This window comes from Typha latifolia, chromosome 6 (assembly GCF_019914945.1).
Source record: "Typha latifolia isolate L0001 chromosome 6, TyphaL0001v2, whole genome shotgun sequence".
NCBI classification, from domain to species: domain Eukaryota; kingdom Viridiplantae; phylum Streptophyta; class Magnoliopsida; order Poales; family Typhaceae; genus Typha; species Typha latifolia.
This window is the reverse complement of record NC_133091.1, coordinates 3,415,421-3,433,551: the sequence shown is the minus strand read 5'-3', so window position 1 is coordinate 3,433,551 and position 18,131 is coordinate 3,415,421. Positions and strand designations below refer to the sequence as shown.

General features: G+C 35.0%; 2 protein-coding genes and 1 non-coding gene across 4 annotated transcripts; 2 read left to right on the top strand and 1 right to left on the bottom strand.

Annotated features, from left to right (window-relative positions):
• Positions 1-1,976: 1,976 nt before the first annotated feature.
• Positions 1,977-9,102, bottom strand: LOC140791494 (protein DEHYDRATION-INDUCED 19 homolog 2). 2 transcript variants are annotated; one of them, XM_073142089.1, is made up of 5 exons: positions 8,832-9,102; positions 8,605-8,750; positions 7,873-7,950; positions 7,490-7,749; positions 1,977-2,524 (listed from the first exon to the last, which is right to left on the bottom strand). In XM_073142089.1, the coding sequence occupies exons 1-5, from the start codon at positions 8,893-8,895 to the stop codon at positions 2,422-2,424; spliced, it is 651 nt and encodes a 216-aa protein (XP_072998190.1). In that variant the 5' UTR covers positions 8,896-9,102; the 3' UTR covers positions 1,977-2,421. The 2 variants fall into 2 exon arrangements, with proteins under 2 accessions (XP_072998190.1, XP_072998191.1); XM_073142090.1 differs by lacking the exon at positions 1,977-2,524 and adding an exon at positions 7,174-7,365.
• Positions 9,103-10,348: 1,246 nt separating this feature from the next.
• TRNAT-AGU (transfer RNA threonine (anticodon AGU)) lies at positions 10,349-10,422 on the top strand. The gene has a single exon. It is a non-coding gene; the product is annotated as a tRNA-Thr (tRNA).
• A 1,750-nt stretch (positions 10,423-12,172) lies between these two features.
• Positions 12,173-17,693, top strand: LOC140791477 (nifU-like protein 4, mitochondrial). Its single transcript, XM_073142072.1, has 6 exons — positions 12,173-12,493; positions 13,757-13,918; positions 15,193-15,368; positions 16,559-16,662; positions 16,837-16,948; positions 17,376-17,693. The coding sequence occupies exons 1-6, from the start codon at positions 12,271-12,273 to the stop codon at positions 17,442-17,444; spliced, it is 846 nt and encodes a 281-aa protein (XP_072998173.1). The 5' UTR covers positions 12,173-12,270; the 3' UTR covers positions 17,445-17,693.
• The last annotated feature ends 438 nt before the right edge of the window (positions 17,694-18,131 follow it).

The following is an 18,131-nucleotide window of genomic DNA, read 5'->3' as shown; positions in this document are numbered from 1 at the left end:
ACATTTTCAAACAAAGAGGACAAGAACACAGGCAAAGCAATGTGAATAGACGACTGAAGAGAGTAACAGACTAGTGAAAGCAGAAGAGAAGAGCAGTGGAAAGTTCTCAGTTCCTTAGTAAGTAATTGTAGAATAGAAGAGTATGGGAGTTGAAGGCCTATCTGGTTGGTTGTGGAATAAGGAGATAAAAATAAAATAATGGAGGGAGATTTATAATGGAATAAATGATGGTCTTCTTCTTTTATCAAATGCGACTAGGAATTTGGAGTCTAATAAATATTCATATAATATGGCATTGTTGCCGTGTTAACTTATCGATTACTTTAAAAGCTTAAGATGTTAGAGTATGATAAGTTTTATATTTTATATCTTAATACTCTCTTTTCGTTATTAGGTTGAAAGTTTTTTGATGAGTTCAAAAAATGAACTTGATTTAAATAGATCAAGATTTATATTTTAAATAAGATATAGATCCCATAAGATTCGAACTTAGTATCTACGTATACCGTCGATGACTCAATAAACTTAAGCTATTAAATAATGATGATTATTTTTTATTTTATAATCTAACACACCACATTATAAGTCTTTTGATAATGCTGCATTAGTGAGTGAGCTCTTCCTTATATTTATCAAAATAATTTAATTATCCTCATATATATACATATATGTGAAAAATAATTTTATAGGTAAATTATAATTTGCTTCCATGTGGTAAGGCTTAAAATTAAACTACCTTAAGAAACCTTCAATTGTATCATCCCATGTAGACTAGAATATGTAACATATTAATCAACTGTTAATATAGTCATCAAATTACTATAATACTATTAAGAGCAACTATGAATCTTGTACCCATATTTTTAAGATTGATTAAAATATTTTATTTCATATCATGTATGTAAAATGAGGCATATAATCTTAGGTAGAAGAGGATATAAGAGAGAGAAAATGTATCTTGTCATAAGTTCGAAGAATAAGATATGGCGAATAAATTTAATAGAAAGCGAAGAGTAATTTTGATAATTTAATATTTATTTTGGCGGAAAAATCACTCCAAGAAATTTGTAAACAAATTATGTTAAGTTTAGATATAAAACATATCGGTTTAATGTTAGCCTAAATTTGCCTCTAATTGATTCATAAGAAATATCCTTGGAATATACTTTTTTTTTGTCAATTAAAATATCCAAGTGAGATATACCGAAAATCCATTATGAACAAATTTGAGGATGGTTCTCAAGAAATATTGAATAAAAGAATTTAGGCAGTAGTAGAGTTGCAAATATGTTAAAAGGTGAAGGTTTTTTTTTGTGATAACCGAGAAAGCAGCACATTTTGTAGGAGTAAATTATTTTATTTATTTATTATAATACGAGGTTTTTAGTGGTTAAAAGATTCAAAAAGGTATGGACTCGCAATCTTGCAGTCATAAGCTAATTTCTGTTCTATAAGAATAAGGACATTCTAAATAGTTTTTTTTTTATTTTTTTATTCTCAAAATTAGTCCTTTATTTAATGAATAATAATTTTTATATTTACTGTATTCTAAAATAACGGTGCAAAGATTATTTATAATGTGATATAAAGTAAATTGATTGGCTAGGTATCAAGAGTAAATTAATAATTAAATTAGTGTGTGATATAAAATATAACTTTGATGAATAATATTTATATTTTAGAATAAAAATATTATGTTTAATAGTTATTCTAGAAATAGGCGAGGGGCTCTGCAGTACCTAAAAGAATGGTAAATATTTTTTCTGAATTTGAGGAAGCTTAGCTTTTGCATCTAGTATCTGGAACAATTGTAAATTTGTAATGATATTCATGAGTTATCATTTGTATGGACAATCTAGCAGTGGAGTTTATATGAGAGATCACAACAGCCATCTACCAATCACTGGCACACAAAATCTTCTAGCTAATAGAAATCATCTTAGCTCCTTTTTTGGACACCTTAAAGAAGCAAGCCATAGTTTCAAAGAGCATCATCATTTATTACAACAAAATATATCCTGTTGATGGCATACATAGTTAGAGTCCTACATGGGCAGGGTAGATGTCTTTTGCCCATGACCAACCAGGCAACCACCCACACAGGAACCTGAGTAATAAAAAAAACATTCTAACAGTCTTTGCCTCAGATATGCACACTATCCTTACTGAATGGAAACTACAAGAGTCCCTCTCTGTAGATGGTAATATTGTTGTTATGATACATTTTATGCTCTCATCTCTCTGCAATAACACTAGCTTTACATATACATAGTTTATAAACCGCCCTTCCTCCCACCCTCGCTCCCTCTTAGCAGAAGGTCACCAACTTGTGATGGCGAACATTGCAGCTGCTGGCTATCCATTTAGGGCTCTCTTATCAATTGCAGCTGCTGCTGCCGCCATGGTTGACGGAGAATCCCCTCATAGGATGTCGTCAAATATTGTGGATAAAATGAGCCCCTGCACAAACTGGCTCCTTCGAGCTCTCTCCTCCTGATCTTCATCAGGTATAGATGATTTATCACTGCAAGCCACACATTTAAGAGGTCAGGTAGATGTGCAAGGAAAATTCAAATGATTGCATCGAGATTGTAAACAGACATAAATATCTCTTCAATTCTTTAAATGTGTCTGCTCCTCCCATTAAGCACCAAGATAGAATAAGCAAATTGCTGTGGCAGCAAATGCTTATTGAAAGGTACATTCAGAAGAATTGCAAACACAGATTCTTTCATCAAGGGCTGCGCAGTGTTGGATAGATTGTCTTCTTCACAAAATCTCAAAGTTGGAGATGGTATAGGAAATGTTCTACCTCTTATGTAGTAAAAATGAGCATATGGTTCTAATTTGTTATGTTTAATAATAGACTAAACCAAAGTATTATATATATAACTTAGAAATAAACTGACTGATGTTTGAAAACAAGATATTGCTGTAGATGGACATGCAGTTATGTGTTTTAGTTCCCAAAACATTTCAACTAGATAACAACGTTAGTGTAGAAAGGGGGCAGTACTTCCACATGGAAGACAACCAGATCATGTGCAAAGTGCAAACAATCCTATCTCGCATTCTTGTGAAGTTAATACATAAATAGTCAATAACTATATATTAATGCACAGCCAACCAGAATATAGAGTTGATGGGATCATCTTTAGTCTTCCCGTGGGTTTGTCCATAGATAATTATGTCACCAAATATGTCAATCTTCAGCAAATCCTTACCAACTTCTAATGAAGAAAAGTGCTTATAAATTGTCTGAATAAGAAAAGGATTCCTAAATTTTCACGGGAACTACTTCCCTTGAGCTCAATGCTTGACATACTAGTCAAGGAGCGCAGGTTGACATTCTACACAAATCATCACGATTTGAAGTTGCAAAATCAGTATATCACTAATTCATTCCAATAGGATTCTAAACTTACCAATTGCAGATGCCAAGAGTAGCACTTTGTTTCTACTTCCTAAGAAATCATTTCAGCTGACATTTCCAAATCAATAAGAACAAGTTCATCACCTAATTTGGCACTTGCTCTAGTGATTTAATAAAATAGCTTCCATTTCATGTTTGGTTACTCCTCATTCCGCTGCTGTGAATAGAGATTTAGGACAAAAGTGCAGCCTCCATGTGATAAAACCATTTTCATCAACATCATTCTCTGTTATTTCTATTAATACATATCAGAAGCGGGACGACCTGCCTCAATGTCCCACAATCTTTTTTCAATTGTGGAAGTCAGTGATATGTACTCTATTTTCCCACTCCTGGCCTTCAAAGCCAGCGTATCCCTTTTACCATTCTCAATCACGTAGTTCCCTATTCAAATTGACTTCTAATCTGATTTAGAAAAGAGAATCAACTTTTTGTGTATCAGTAGATACCAAGCATCGGAAACAATACATGGTGCACATTGTCTATTCAAGATCTCAGCGAGGGTACCACTATTAATATCAAATTCAGAAATATCTCGCAAGGCCTGTATACTCAAATCTTTGTCCAGATTCAATAAAACCATATATCATGTCAAACATAGAATGGTATTCTGTCTTTGCCTCTTCCAGAAACTCTTATCTCCAAAACCAGTATGACGTGAATACAGATATGCAACTACAAGATGTTTCAGATACTTCAGAATGGCATGCAGAGAAAGTGGCAGCAAACTGTACATTAATGAAGACAATGACACATTTAGAACAACAATGAGAATGTCAGATGTGGAAACTGCAGAAAAATATGATTTTTCCCTTCCTTAATATGTGTAGTATATGGAGAAGTCCTTATTGTCACATATATCAATCAAAGATTGTCATGGTAGTGGCATGCACTACCATGCCTTTGGCAAGCCTCCAGTATACTCTTTAGGATATGTATACATGTTTTAATATATGTATTAAAATATATATAACAGTCTTTAATCCTTAGATAATGTTGTAAATGATCTATTTTGTTAAAGATATAATAATAATCAAATAGAAACATGATTTAACACATTCATTAATTAACAACAATTCAATAATAAAAAACTAAAACCTGGTTAAATGTAGAATGACAAGGAGGATCAAAGATTTGATTTGTTGGCGTAAGAATAGCACTCAGATGTTTCGTCAAATACGTCAATAATCCTTATCTATTTATGGTAATACTCTTTGTAATGCCTCACATACTCTCCATATATATTTTAACTTTGCAATTCTTGTATGACATGATACGCATATTGAACATGCATGGAATGACTAGCACTAGGATAACCACATGCAAAACGTAGCCATATGCAGGTTATGAATATAAAATATAATAAAGTCGTTGTGGCTCTTATGAGTGATTGATATGAAGGCAATGAAGATGATGACCTCACATCACCCTATGAGTGCACATCACCTAATATCTTGCTGCCTACAAACTCAAGTCACTTCCTCATACGGTTGCAATCATCTTGAGCCTAAGATAATTCATTTCCTTTATCTATGATAATTATGCCTCATTTCTATCTATGTCTCATCTCATGGTCTTGATCTTGAATGGCATATGTAAAGTTTTATTCCTTTATAAAAATCAAGGTTCTGAAACCGAGTATCGGGATCGGCCTGTTAAATAAGACAATACGTATCGATCTTATCGGCTGTATCGATTGAATCGACCGCTTGTATCAGATCAAACTATTTTAAATTACGTAAAATTTTAAATATTATTTAAAATGCAGAAATATTTCTAAAAATTTATAAAAAAATAACAAAAAATAAGAATAAAAATTAGTCACATATGAACTTGAAAACTAAAAAAAAAACTCACTCAAAATTATTACTGCAAAACAACATAAAGAGAGAGATATCTCTTCACTGTTGTTCTATAATAGTAAGAAAAAGAGGAGTTAAAAAAATGGTGAGAAAGAAAGAAAAAAAATGCATCCGAGTTGACCAAAGTGTGGATTAACCAAAAGGGCTCACCAGAATGGCCTCCAAATGAACTCGGTAAAGTGTGAGAGTAAGACGAGATTGCGTGTGAGAGATAGAGAGTAAAAGCTGAAAATCTAAAAGGAAAGCAATTGATGACATTAACTCCTAGGTTAGATACATTTTAGATTCAACTTGAATCTTAAAAAAATTAATTTAAGCCGATACGGCCAAAATTGAACGATACTAGCCGAAACCTAACTGAAACCGGTCTGATCAGGATCGGTTATGGCCGATCCCAATTCAGATCGACTGATCCAATTTAGGATTGGCCGATTTTGGGATCCATGGTAAAAACAATACCTCTAAAAATGTTGTATAGCAAGAAAGCATGCCCCAATTGCATCTAACAGATCAATTGATCGTGAAGATGATGCAATTTGACTAAAAGCCCATCCAATACCCAAATGGCCACCACTCGGCCTCCAGGGGTCTAACTTTTCACTTGGCTTTGATAACCTTGACCTTACATGAGAAGCCCAAATTCCTGAGCTCACTTAGTGTTCTCTCACTTCAAATTTTTTCATTTAGTAATGGCTGCCAAATGGGTCCCTTTGACTTAGCCCTTAATGGGTTCCCTAGCAGCACAGGTCAGTATAAGGTTGTGCCGATGGCACACCCTATGTCAGGTGTCGTTTCCTCACTGAATGCCACGTGCCATAGCCATCCTTGACATCAATGATGATCCAATCAACTTATACTTGTTTGTCATGGTATAAGTATAATATGGGATTTACATATGCCTAAAAGTGACTAACAAAGACAAAGACCATTGGAATTATGTTATTTTCTCTAGCATTTGCATTTTGACATTGCTCTAATGTGTGTATACATGGGAGTGGGAAGGGAAGCGGGAGTATGAATACGATTGCATGTGTAGGCGCATGTATATGAAGTCAACATTAATTACTAAATTTTGTTTCTAGTCTTACTAAATAAGTTAAAATTACTTGATTTTGTACTTGTCAAACCCAATTTACAACAAAATGGTTTTTTGACCAAAAATGGTAAAATTCAAACTTCACAATATGTTGTATTTTTTTATGTGTAAAGGACATAAATTAGTTCACTTTACAGTTTTTAAATCAAAACTTTCTAGGATTAAATACTGCAGATTAACATATTAGTTTATCAATTTATCCTCCTGCAACAAATTTAAATTTTAAACTTGCTCCCAATTGTGCTGCCACATAGATACAACTGTTAATGGCAATCCAATAAAAACTTAAAATGTGATGTTTCTTTGTGTTGTTAGATACTTTAGAAAAGACATTGCTGCTTAACCTTCTTCTTTTTTCGAAAGAAACCTGAACTTGGCTTTATATCATTTTGAAACTTTTAATCCCACTGCTTAACCATATTTTATCAATTCTTTCACAATATAGAGTTAGCTCTCAACTATCTGGAGAAAATACACATGGAAGTTAGAATCATACTTACCAAGAGAAAACATCATTAAAATTGGATATTTCCAAATGATATATAAACAGAATGTAACATGCTGTAACTGTCTTCACATAGAAATTTACAGCTGAGCTCATATCCTCAGGATTAACAATCAGAGGCCTTATATAGCATTTGCTGATAAGAGGCTGGCAAAATTTACTTGATATTTGTCCTCTAACTTGGCTTGCTAAAATGTTTTCTAAATACACAGATATTCACAGACCTGACCTCCAAATCTTTGAAGTCCACAACCAGATAAATTTATCAACTAGAGGGTTAAGAATACCGAAGAACTTTGTTGCATACATATATTTGTTTTCTGAATCACCATGTTTGTGTGATAACATACCAGCATACCAAAGCCAATAAACCAAGACAGAAGCATCCAACAAATGGATGGAAAAGTATGTGTCACTGTGCTGCATCAGACTCTGTAGACTCTAAAATAACTTAGCTAATAATCTGAGCCTATACACAAACAAGCAGTAAAAGTTATCCAAACCAGAGGTAGAATAGGCTGATGTGATGGATATCAATTGCATTTAAAAACAAATGAACAATAATATCATGAACAATATTACGCAATTCTTACCTGTCAGAAGCTTTCTCCACTAAAGTCTTGCAGTCTATGCTTCTTTCATCTAAAGGCTCTGTGTCCTTCAAAGAATCGACTACAGGTAAATTACTGATAAATGATGACAGCAACGGATCAGGTGCTGCACTGGAGGGGGCGGTAGCATGAGATCCACCTAAAAGGAATTGCAAGTTCCCTTCGCGTAGATCCTTTCTCAACAAGGAAAGTGAAGAATGGGACCCTGATGAACCTCTCCTAGATCTCCTCCTTCGCTGGATGTATCTTCTAGTTAAGGCATTCAAATACTATATTTTGATACAAGACTGCTGAAACATTTGGTGATTTGATATTCTTATTATGCCCCATACCTGGATGCTAGCAAACTTAACAATAAAGGATATCTTAAAGAAATTTCCATGCTGCATCGTTATGTGTCCAACCATGTCCATCCCAACCCTAGCTGCACAGACAGGACAAACCTGTAGAAGAGAAAAGTTCCAACTATGAACAACAATAAACACCATCAATTATTGCAATTACATGTCCATTTGAGAGGAGTACATAATTAAACCCTAGTAGATACTATATTTTAAATTCAAAACCACCAGATCCAACTCAAGAATTAAATCTCCTCTCTCCTGGGAAGGAGTATTAAAAATTCCCGACACTTAACAATGTGGAATTGCATAGAGCTTGAAAATAAGATGGAAATACTTAAACCAAATATTTGGGGAAAAAAGGTGTAATTCTAACATATTCCCAAAATAATCTGAATCGTGCAGCAATCTCCAGCTCGCAAGCTCAGTAAAATATAATCGTTTGCAATATGATATCAGATAAAACATACTAGAAACATTTAAATATAAATTGCACAACCTTTGCAGCTTACAGAAGACACATAAAAGACAACCAACCAAAACTTGATAGGGAAACCAACTGCATTCAAATAAATGTAAAGGAAACGACAGTATCCGTTCTCAAAGACGTATAAAGAAGCTCCAAAAAGATAAAGTTATTCATTCATTTCCAATTTATTCCACCAAAAGCACCCAAAAATTTGATTTTTTTTATCAAACGATTAGCAGAAAGAAAGACCCAGACATCACTTTCCCGAAACAAAAGAGATCAGTTACCCCATTCTTAGCCTCGACAGGATGCTCGTCGTCGATGTGGCAGCACAATCCCACTATATCGAAATCCTCCGAGCAGAACGGGCAAAGGAACTCCGCCTTCAAGTCCTCCTCCCCTCCATCCATCTCCTCGAACCCCAAGAACAGATCTACCACGCAAATAAACCAATCAAAATCCTAAACCCCTCAAAAAGTCCCCGGAACCCACCCAAAAATCTCAACTTTCTAACCATATCGGGACTGGTGGCGCTTCGACGCAGCAGCAGAGATGCGGTTCCACGAATCCAACTCCATGTCTTCTTCCACCTCGGATCGAAGCTCTAATCGGAGTGAAGACGCTAGAAAAGGGATCAGTAAAGAGGAGTGAGAATCCTTCCTTCTATTATTAATGGGAGAAATGAGGTAAACCCTTTTCGGGGAAACAGGACAAGAGAGAGGAGCGAAAGATCGAAGCAATTACTACGAGTGGAAAGAAGCCGGAGAGGAGAGAGAGGTGGGGTCAAAAAGTTTGGTGCAACTTTCGGTGGACATAAAGGGCAATGGAGTTTTGTTTTTGGCTTACCTGTCGTCTTCCGAGTGGGTGAAAAGAGATGTTTGTGGCAGGAGCGGAGAGAGCTGATCTGGGATGGATGGGGGTACGGTGGTTTCCGAACCTAGGCGGGAAACGGGTAGTTAGATATACGCGTAGACGCATAGAGATTTCGTATGCGGGTATATGCCAACTATTTTAATTTAAAAATATTTATTATTTACTTATAAGAAAACTATAAATAGGTTATTCCTTTCTCTCTAAGCTCTGCCGCCAACCATTGCTTTGTTTCAATATTATTGCTCAGAAGAAAAAGAAATTAAAAAAAAAGATAAAACTGTGAAAATTATCACGTAAAAATATATGTTTTTATAACAACTTATTCTTAGATATTAGACTATTAATTAGTAATTTTTATCTTTATTTTTTTATTTGACCATTTATTGTTTTTTGTGTGGAAGGACACTGGGAGGTGATGTACTGTCCGCATAGTTATTTCTATGCTCCGCATCCAGGGATTTTCACCACATAATTTCGACACGTTGGCCAATAAGATTGCTCGCATTACTGTGTGGTGGTGGGGTCCCACCACAGGCTTGTGATGCAAGTAATCTATGACTACCGCTCTTTTCTTTTCTTAGCCTTTTCCCGATGATCTTTTAGTACAGCCTGGCCGAGTATGTGTCAGAACAGCAAACAGCTGATCGAGCAGCTGAGAACTTGACGGGTCCCACATCTTCCTATAGTAAATTAAGGATGCTCGATGCGGTAAATTTGACATAATATCCATTCCACCACGTGCGTCTGTGTTATTGTGCACGTGCGGGAAGAGCCAACGGAAGACAGGTGGGGCCCACTTATGTCGGTTGTCTTTCCATTTAATGATAATTATTTTATATATTGTGTAAATTTTTAGTGAATTAAGGAACATTAATTTCTGGTCAGAATTTTTTTAAAAGTTGATTATGAGAAGATAATTTTATAATTTTAAAATGAATTTGCTTTCGTAATTTATTTTGGATAAAAATATCTAAAAATTAATTTTAAACTTATTTTTATATTTTCTTCGGAAAAAATAAATAAGATATATCAATTTATGATCAAATTAATTTGATCATTTCATCTTTTATCCCAATTATCATAACCAAATATCATACTTATTATATTTTCTTCATCTTAATTTAATATAAATATGATAGAAGGCTTTATAGCATCCCAGCTTTCGTAGCTCAGTTGGTTAGAGCACCCGTTTAGTAAGCGGGAGGTCTTGAGTTCAACTCTCAACGAAAGCATCATGTCAAGTTTTATTTTAATTTTTTGTTTCTCGATTGCACTATGGCTCGCTTTAATGGGTTTTTGAGCCCATACAAAAGAACTTCGATTTGGCCCGTTAGAAGTTATTTACAAGGCCCATTCCATTAGGATCCATTAAACTGTAATTTTTTATGGGGTTAATTGCCTACATCCCCTGCTATAAATGATTTTCGCATAGACCCATGAATTATCTTTTGTTACAATGTCTTCCTTAAATTTTGGAATAATTTTAAAATAACATAGATGCCCTCTTTTCATTTTCTCCCATCTCCATCTTCATCACGGCATCACCCATTTGTCTTATCCATCGCCACCTCCTCCTCCTCCACCATCGGTGACCTCCCTCCTCTATAGTACTCCATGACGACGCACAAATAATGCAGAGATGTAATGAAATTCGTGTACAAGATGGGGAGGAAGGGGTGGTCGAGAACTCCAAGTATCCACCCCTTTGTCGCCGGGCTCTTTAACTTATTCTTTTTTATTGCCAACTTATTCATCATGTACATATGGCATAGCGCACCCTCGCTGCATTGTCTACACAGTTACACTGTCTCGATGTCTCCGCTCCTAATATAGCACACCAGGTTGAAAGTTCGTCGGGCTAGGTTTGATCGGATCACTGCCCATGCTAGGTTGGAGAAGTGGTGCGTGCGGACGAGGAGCAGTCAAGGAGAAGCTCGAGCAATGACAGTCGTCGTAGCTTCCAGCGCTGCTCATTGAGCTCTGGCTCAAGTTCACTATCTCCAAGCCCATCTCTATATCAAACTCGAATAAGAAATCCTACATGTCATACAAATCTTAGTGAAGAGGATGGGGGCCTCCATAAAGATCATGCGCACATCCTTTGTCGGCCTTCATGATCTTCTTGATCCACGTGCGGCATGCTTGATTTCCTGCGGTCATCGATATTATCCATCATTGAAGAAGGGACATCGTCGGATCGTCGAGTATACCGCTAGTGGTGGTGTCGGCAAACTGAGAGATGGGTGAAGAGGCCGTCGGTGGTGGTGTCGACAAAGTGAGAGATAGGTGAAGAGATGATATACTTATTAGAGGTATAATAATCATTATGTATTTTTCACGAGTGTTTTTAGTCACTTCACTTTGATTCAAAGTTTAAGGGACATGGCAATAAAAAATAGTTTAAGAATCTATGTAAAAATGGGGTATAATTTAAAGAGTGTAAGTATAATTAACTTTTTTTAATATATAAATATTTATCAACAATATTCTATCTTTTGCTTTTATTATTATCCATATCTTATCACATGGATATTTATCATCCCACTCCTATACTTTATTTAAAAATATCTCAAAAATTATCTACTATTAATTTTTTTTAACCATCAGTTACCTTATACCATTTCCATATGGATGAGTTAATCTAATTATGAATAGGAGATGTTCTTAATATTATTGAATAATTTTCTTAGATTAAGTACAAATAAATATGAAACTATATTGTTAAGTTAAGTGAGGAGAGTTTTAATGTTTTTATTTCCGTTATTTGCTTATGGGGTAAATTTAAGTTAGGGTATTTTTGAAGTATTTTAAGAAAAAATGTATTGTTGAATGATAAATATTTATCTGTAGGATGTGAATGATATTGAAGGTAAAAATAGGGTGTTTTTTATAAAGTTTCCTTAAATATATTATCTTTAAGATCCGAACCTAACGGTCAATTGGGTAATTTATTTTTAAGATCCGAACCCGCTAAACTGGGTTGATTATCGGGTTAAGGTCGGCAATGAGCCGCGTTTTATTCTGAAAACGGCTCCGGAGGAAGAAGAAAAATTGGAGAGGAGAAGAAGAAGGTGGTGGCCATGAAGAGCTTAGGAAGGCTTCTCGCGAGGACTTCTCGCACGATTAATGGCATGAAATCCCCTACGAGTCCCCTCGGAGGGAAGAGATGCGATTCCCTCTTCTCTCCTCGAGTTTTCTCTTCGTCGGCCTCATCGATTCCATTCTATGCTCAGGGCCCATATCGTTCTTCTCACCTGGGTTCCTCCAAACCGTCGAATTTGTCTCCGTGGATGGGATTTGGAGGTGAGTTTTGCTCGATTCCATCCCCTTCCCATGTTTCTGCCTTTTCCCCGAATTGGGTTGCTGGATTTTTCAATTAGAAGTTCGTAAATTTGTCTCCTTTTTGATCTTACTGTTCTTAGTTTGGTTTCATGTGATTCCTTTTAGCGTGTGATAGATGCTTGACGTGATTTTGGGCATTGTAATATTGGAAGAGTAATGAAAGATGATTAATTTTATATTTTCTTGCTTATTCTGCGTGTAAAAAAAATGAAATTGTGTTATTTTTACTGGATTATTTTGCGTGCAGTCTACTATTTTTTATTTGTATGGTTGCTCTTTTTATGCTCGATAGATTGATCTAGAGTGAAAAGACATAATCTTCTTAACAATACTAAGGAAAAGAGTGGAAATATATAGCATACAAAGTGAGAGTACGGAGAGTGGATTTAATATTTTAATCATGTTGCTTGTTTTCATTCAGAGTACATGAGAGTGACAAAGCTATTAGTATTTCCCGGACTAGTATCACAAAAGAGAGAATAGCGTATTGACTCGAAAGAGTATAGGAAATTAAAAGATACTAGAAAGCTCGACTTTGTAGGTGTATCAAGATGGTGTCTGTAATTAACTTTTATAAAAGGTATCTGGTTTTCACTTTTGACTTCTGTCAAGTTCTTTACTAAGAAATATATATGATGAAAAAGATTAATAAGAATATGCTTCTAAGAATTTTTACTTATATTTTACGATATTATAATATTTTTTATGCTAGATACGGAACATTGACTGTAGATATTAGCATAAGCTTGCACTATGTTTTCTTTCTCTATATTATTAACTTCTAAGGCCAAACACTCACTTTTATTCATGAAAGATTACGTCTATTGAATGTAAATCATGGTGTGTAATTTATTATGCGTTAAGGAACTCTAATGCTTTATCATTTTAGCCGAAATCAGAACAAGTTGAAGTTTATTGAGTATGAGTTGAGCTGATCGAAGCATTTGCTGGAACAATAGAGAAGTTTAAGCTGAATAAGTACATTTTGGCTGAAAAATATTTTGATTTTGGTGAATCTTCACACTCAGCATCTTAAATCTTTGAATATCTTTTAGGGGGAAAGTTTTCTCTTCTTCTGTTTTACACATTGTTTTATGACAACTTTGAATATTTTCACATTATTCATTTCAAATGCTAGATATCTTGTTTGACCATATGATATCTTTAGCAGAAGCAATTACTTTTTTTTTTTTTTAACTTCCATTCATTATATTGTTTGCACAGGGCAGAAGAGGAGCATGTTCATTCAAACACAGTCAACTCCAAATCCGTTATCTCTTATGTTTTATCCAGGAAAGCCAGTTATGGAAGTCGGCAGTGCTGACTTTCCAAATGCCCGTACTGCGATGACTTCACCTTTAGCAAAATCATTATTTGGTATTGATGGTATGCTTCCTTGACTTTTCTCAATGCGTTGATTCTATGGGCATGTCAGTTTTGAATGATCTCTCTGCTAAAATTTAGTTAATGTGACACTGTATTAATTGTTTTTCTTTTATTTTTGGCGAAAAGTAATCTATTGTTTAGTTGATGGAAACTGATGGACTCCAATTTCATGCTTATTCTTATTCCTTTCTTTCCTGTCACTGTCAGGGATTTTGCTGTTTGCACATTCTCTGTATGAATGACTTATCTTTGCTGAAAGCAACTACATCATATCACTATGTGAATGATTTATGTTTGATGAATATAGAAAGGTGCCTCTTGAATATAAGCATGCTTAATTCTGAGTTCTCAGAGTAAATCATAAAGTCTTAAATATTGAAAATCAAGAACAATATTTTTTTTAATGTTGGTTCAGTTGTTAATTCCCAGTAACAGTGATGGCAAGGGTTAGAGGAATTTCCATGTGGAGGGCCATTATGTGCATTTTTTATTATCCACCAAATGCTAATGAACTCTCCTATCGCAATATCAAGAATTTGTTCCTTAAAGTTCCTGTTTAATTGAGAATATTCTTAAAAATAAGAAAATTCAGAGAAGGGATTCAAAGAGATTCTGAGAATTTTGGTTAAGGGACGAGAATTGGTTCTGCCCTAAAGGCAAGCAGAAATACAAATGAAGCAGATAGAATATGGATATCAGAACTTGAGAACATCTTCAAGGTTACTGGATCAGTTCCTATTGCCCCTGTCAAATTCTGATCTCTTAAAAGAAGAGCTTCACTTGACACCCTTGTTGGTCACATGTCCCACAGAAAGTCAAAAGTCTCTATGGACAATTGTTTATGATATTGCATAATTTGCACAAGTTAGAGAGCGACTTTCTAAATGGGAACTTAAGAGTCCTTACCGTTAACAATACTTAATGGTGAGAAGAAACATTATGGGCTTATTTTTAAGTAATTCGTAAAGGAGATTGCTTATTCTTTTGATGTTTATTTGTAATGATCAATTGCTAGCACAATAAATAGGCACATGGGGTTCCGGAGAGGCCCTGTTTTTGTAATGCAGCTGCTTTCCAAGCACATCCTTCGAAACCATGCAATTTATTATTCTTGATTATTTAGAGAGCGACTTTCTTATGCATTGAAAGTATGCCTCCTATCTTTAGTTTTTTTGGCAAGGATACTCCGTCTTGTTTATAAATATTCTCTTATCATCCATGTGGTGAAAGCATGTAAATCGTAAACTGGATAATTTTGTTTGCTGTTTATGCAGGAATTACAAGAGTGTTCTTTGGATCAGATTTTGTTACAGTTACAAAATCAGAGGAAGCGTCATGGGATTTTTTAAAACCTGAAATTTTTGCAGCGATCATGGACTTCTATTCATCTGGAAAATCACTCTTCTTGGATTCAAATGTCGCGGCTTCTATGGACACAGCGATCCATGAGGTATTTCTTCTTTGTTAATCAAGACGACAAAAAATAACTCATTATTGAATATTATTAACAGCATCAATTGTTCATCAGCGAATAGCATTGCAAAGAACATTTTAGTAAATCATAGTATCATAAATTTTTTGTTTTTCCGCCATTTGCATAAAAACTAATTATCTAGTAAATAATATCGCAAAATTCAGGATTCCCGCTCAAAGCCTCAAACACATTTGGAATTTCCTTGATCCACCTATGCCTTCTCAAAATCTGCACAATTACTTTGTTCAGTCTTCCAATAAAGTGTCTATTACTGACCAAGCCTATGCAGGTGACAGGAAGAACTCTCTGCATAGAGTGAATCCATTAGTGGTATTTACTCCGGCCCGTTGACCATCTGGTCTATAGGTTTACCATTAACCAACTTCTGGAGAACTTACCTTACTGTTTCTCTTTCTGATTCTAGAATTGTTTTTTAAGTGGAACTCCATAATGACTAAAGCAAATCATACCCATTTCTTTGCCGAAGCAAATTACAAAACAAACATTTGAAAATCTGAACCTTGCTCGTGCAGTCTGAATGTGATTTAGGATCTATTTATTTAGATAACAATATAATGGAATCTGACCAGAAAGGAGAATTCAACTTGGTCTGATTTATGGTAAAAGAGTACAAGAAACATGATTTTTTGACAAAAAAAGCCGTACAAGGAATACGATACTTGTTACGGTAATTCAGGTACTTTGTTGGTATATAAGCTTCTGATTCGTTTAGCCTAAGATTTGTTATATAAGGAATATGAGGGTCAAGTACTTCTGCCATCCTGATGTTTATGTTTCTTCATTTTATTCTCCGGTTTTTAAGGTTCTTGGTTGAGCGAGCTTTTGTCACATGAGCACTATACATTTATTTTCCCTTTTCTTGTAATTTGACAGATGGAAGAAAAATGGAAAGACAAAGGAATAAATGAATTATGAATAGAATGAGTTGCATGATTAAAATGTGTGCTTGTTTTACTAAAGTGCTACTTAGCGCGAGAAACTAACTAGCTGCACAACATTAGAGGAATAGGATTCCCCAGTGGCAAAAACTAAAGTAAAGAAGAATTTAGTCACGTGAACTACTACTGGTTTTCACCTATTCTTTTGTAGTTGCTAATTCATGAACAATTACAGCATGGAGAAGTTGATGATACATGGTTTTGTAGGATGATTCTGAAATAGTTGCCATGATTAAAGAACTGCTGGAAACACGGATTAGGCCTGCAGTCCAAGATGATGGCGGAGATATTGAATATTGTGGCTTCGATCCGTAAGTCTCTCTCCCCTCTTTTCATGTCTGCATGCATGTTTTTGTTTGAATTGTATGCGTGTACATGTAGGTATTTAAACATGATAAAATAAACATTTGCGAAATACCAATTACTTTGTTGAAGTTTTATTATGGATGATAATAGAATTTTGTTTTTATAATTTTGATTCTCAGAGAAAGTGGGATAGTTAAGCTAAGGATGCAGGGAGCCTGTAGTGGCTGTCCAAGCTCATCTGTCACGCTGAAGTCTGGCATCGAGAACATGCTCATGCATTATGTGCCTGAGGTAAAACAATTAGTCATTTTAACTAGCATTTTGTACATTAATATCTAGATTTGCAAAAAGGAAATTAAGTATCATATGTCATCAACTAAAGAGGGAGTAGTATACTTTATTAGTCAAATCACAGAGGCATATCCTGAGCTACACAGACTCTCCAGTTGAGATGTATATCTAAAAATAAGTTATGCTATTTTCCTTGTTTCAGAAGGTTAAAGAATGGGTCAAGCGATGAGATGCATTTCTTTATGTTGCACCAATACTTAGAATTAAACATCTATATGTCACATATTGATGATATAGATCAAAGTACTGCCTTGAGAATCATATATGCGGAGAACTTTTCCCAAGTTTTATTCTGTTACTCTCTCAGAAAAAACTTTTTCTTGCTTCTCTAAAGTAACAGTTCATTTCCCTGCTTTATGGTCAACAGATTAAAGGAGTAGAACAGGAGCTTGACGATGTGGAAGAGGATGCTGCACTGACTAACCAGATGGATTGAGAAGAAGAGGTCCTTTAGGCCAATGCTCGAGTTATCGCTCGATGCATGCATGAGTTCATAATTGCATCGACCAGCTTTATATGCCGGCTAATCACCACCCGAGTTCTTGGCGCTCAAATTTAGATGAAATGTACTGAACAATCAGCAGTCTGTACAACCTAAGGTTTTGTAGGTTTGTTCTCCAAGCTTTTCTGCTTGGGCTGCCAAAACTCCTAATAAAAGAAATGGAGATGATATGGGTTATTTTCATTTATTCTAGCAAAATGCTGCATAGGTTTTTTCTTCATGAGTGGCTACATCATGCGCAAATTTGTGTACATTTTATGCATCTCTACATCAATACTATATGTGTTATAGTCATGCACCATGAAGAAGATGAAATAACTTAAACGCCATGTCAAAAATTCAAAATTTGAGTATAATTGCTACCCTGTTATTTGACTATTTTTCAATTGAATTTCTTGAGCTCTATTTTGCTCCAAGATCCACGCTAGGCTAGTCAATTAAATCCATGAAATCTCCACGATTTAATTTCTTAATATTGATTACTTTTATTGCCTTCAATGCTGAGCCTTTATAAGGAAATCCATTTAACCACCTGGAACAGAGCTGGGAAAGCAAGATATGAGCCTGTAAATATTCTTTTTAAGGAAATATGTGAGCCCACATGATAAGCATGCTTTTAAA

What these genes read in the sequence shown, in the direction of transcription:
- LOC140791494 (XM_073142089.1), bottom strand. Translation starts at nt 8,895, where the DNA reads ATGGAGTTGGATTCGTGGAACCGCATCTCTGCTGCTGCGTCGAAGCGC. An exon ending in GCGCCACCAGTCCCGATATG is followed by an intron (nt 8,751 to 8,831) that starts GTTAGAAAGTTG and finishes TTTGCGTGGTAG; the next exon opens with ATCTGTTCTTGGGGTTCGAG. An exon ending in GTGGAGAAAGCTTCTGACAG is followed by an intron (nt 2,525 to 7,489) that starts GTAAGAATTGCG and finishes TGTGGCTTGCAG; the next exon opens with TGATAAATCATCTATACCTG.
- LOC140791477 (XM_073142072.1), top strand. Translation starts at nt 12,271, where the DNA reads ATGAAGAGCTTAGGAAGGCTTCTCGCGAGGACTTCTCGCACGATTAAT. An exon ending in TCCGTGGATGGGATTTGGAG is followed by an intron (nt 12,494 to 13,756) that starts GTGAGTTTTGCT and finishes TTGTTTGCACAG; the next exon opens with GGCAGAAGAGGAGCATGTTC. An exon ending in TCATGCATTATGTGCCTGAG is followed by an intron (nt 16,949 to 17,375) that starts GTAAAACAATTA and finishes TATGGTCAACAG; the next exon opens with ATTAAAGGAGTAGAACAGGA.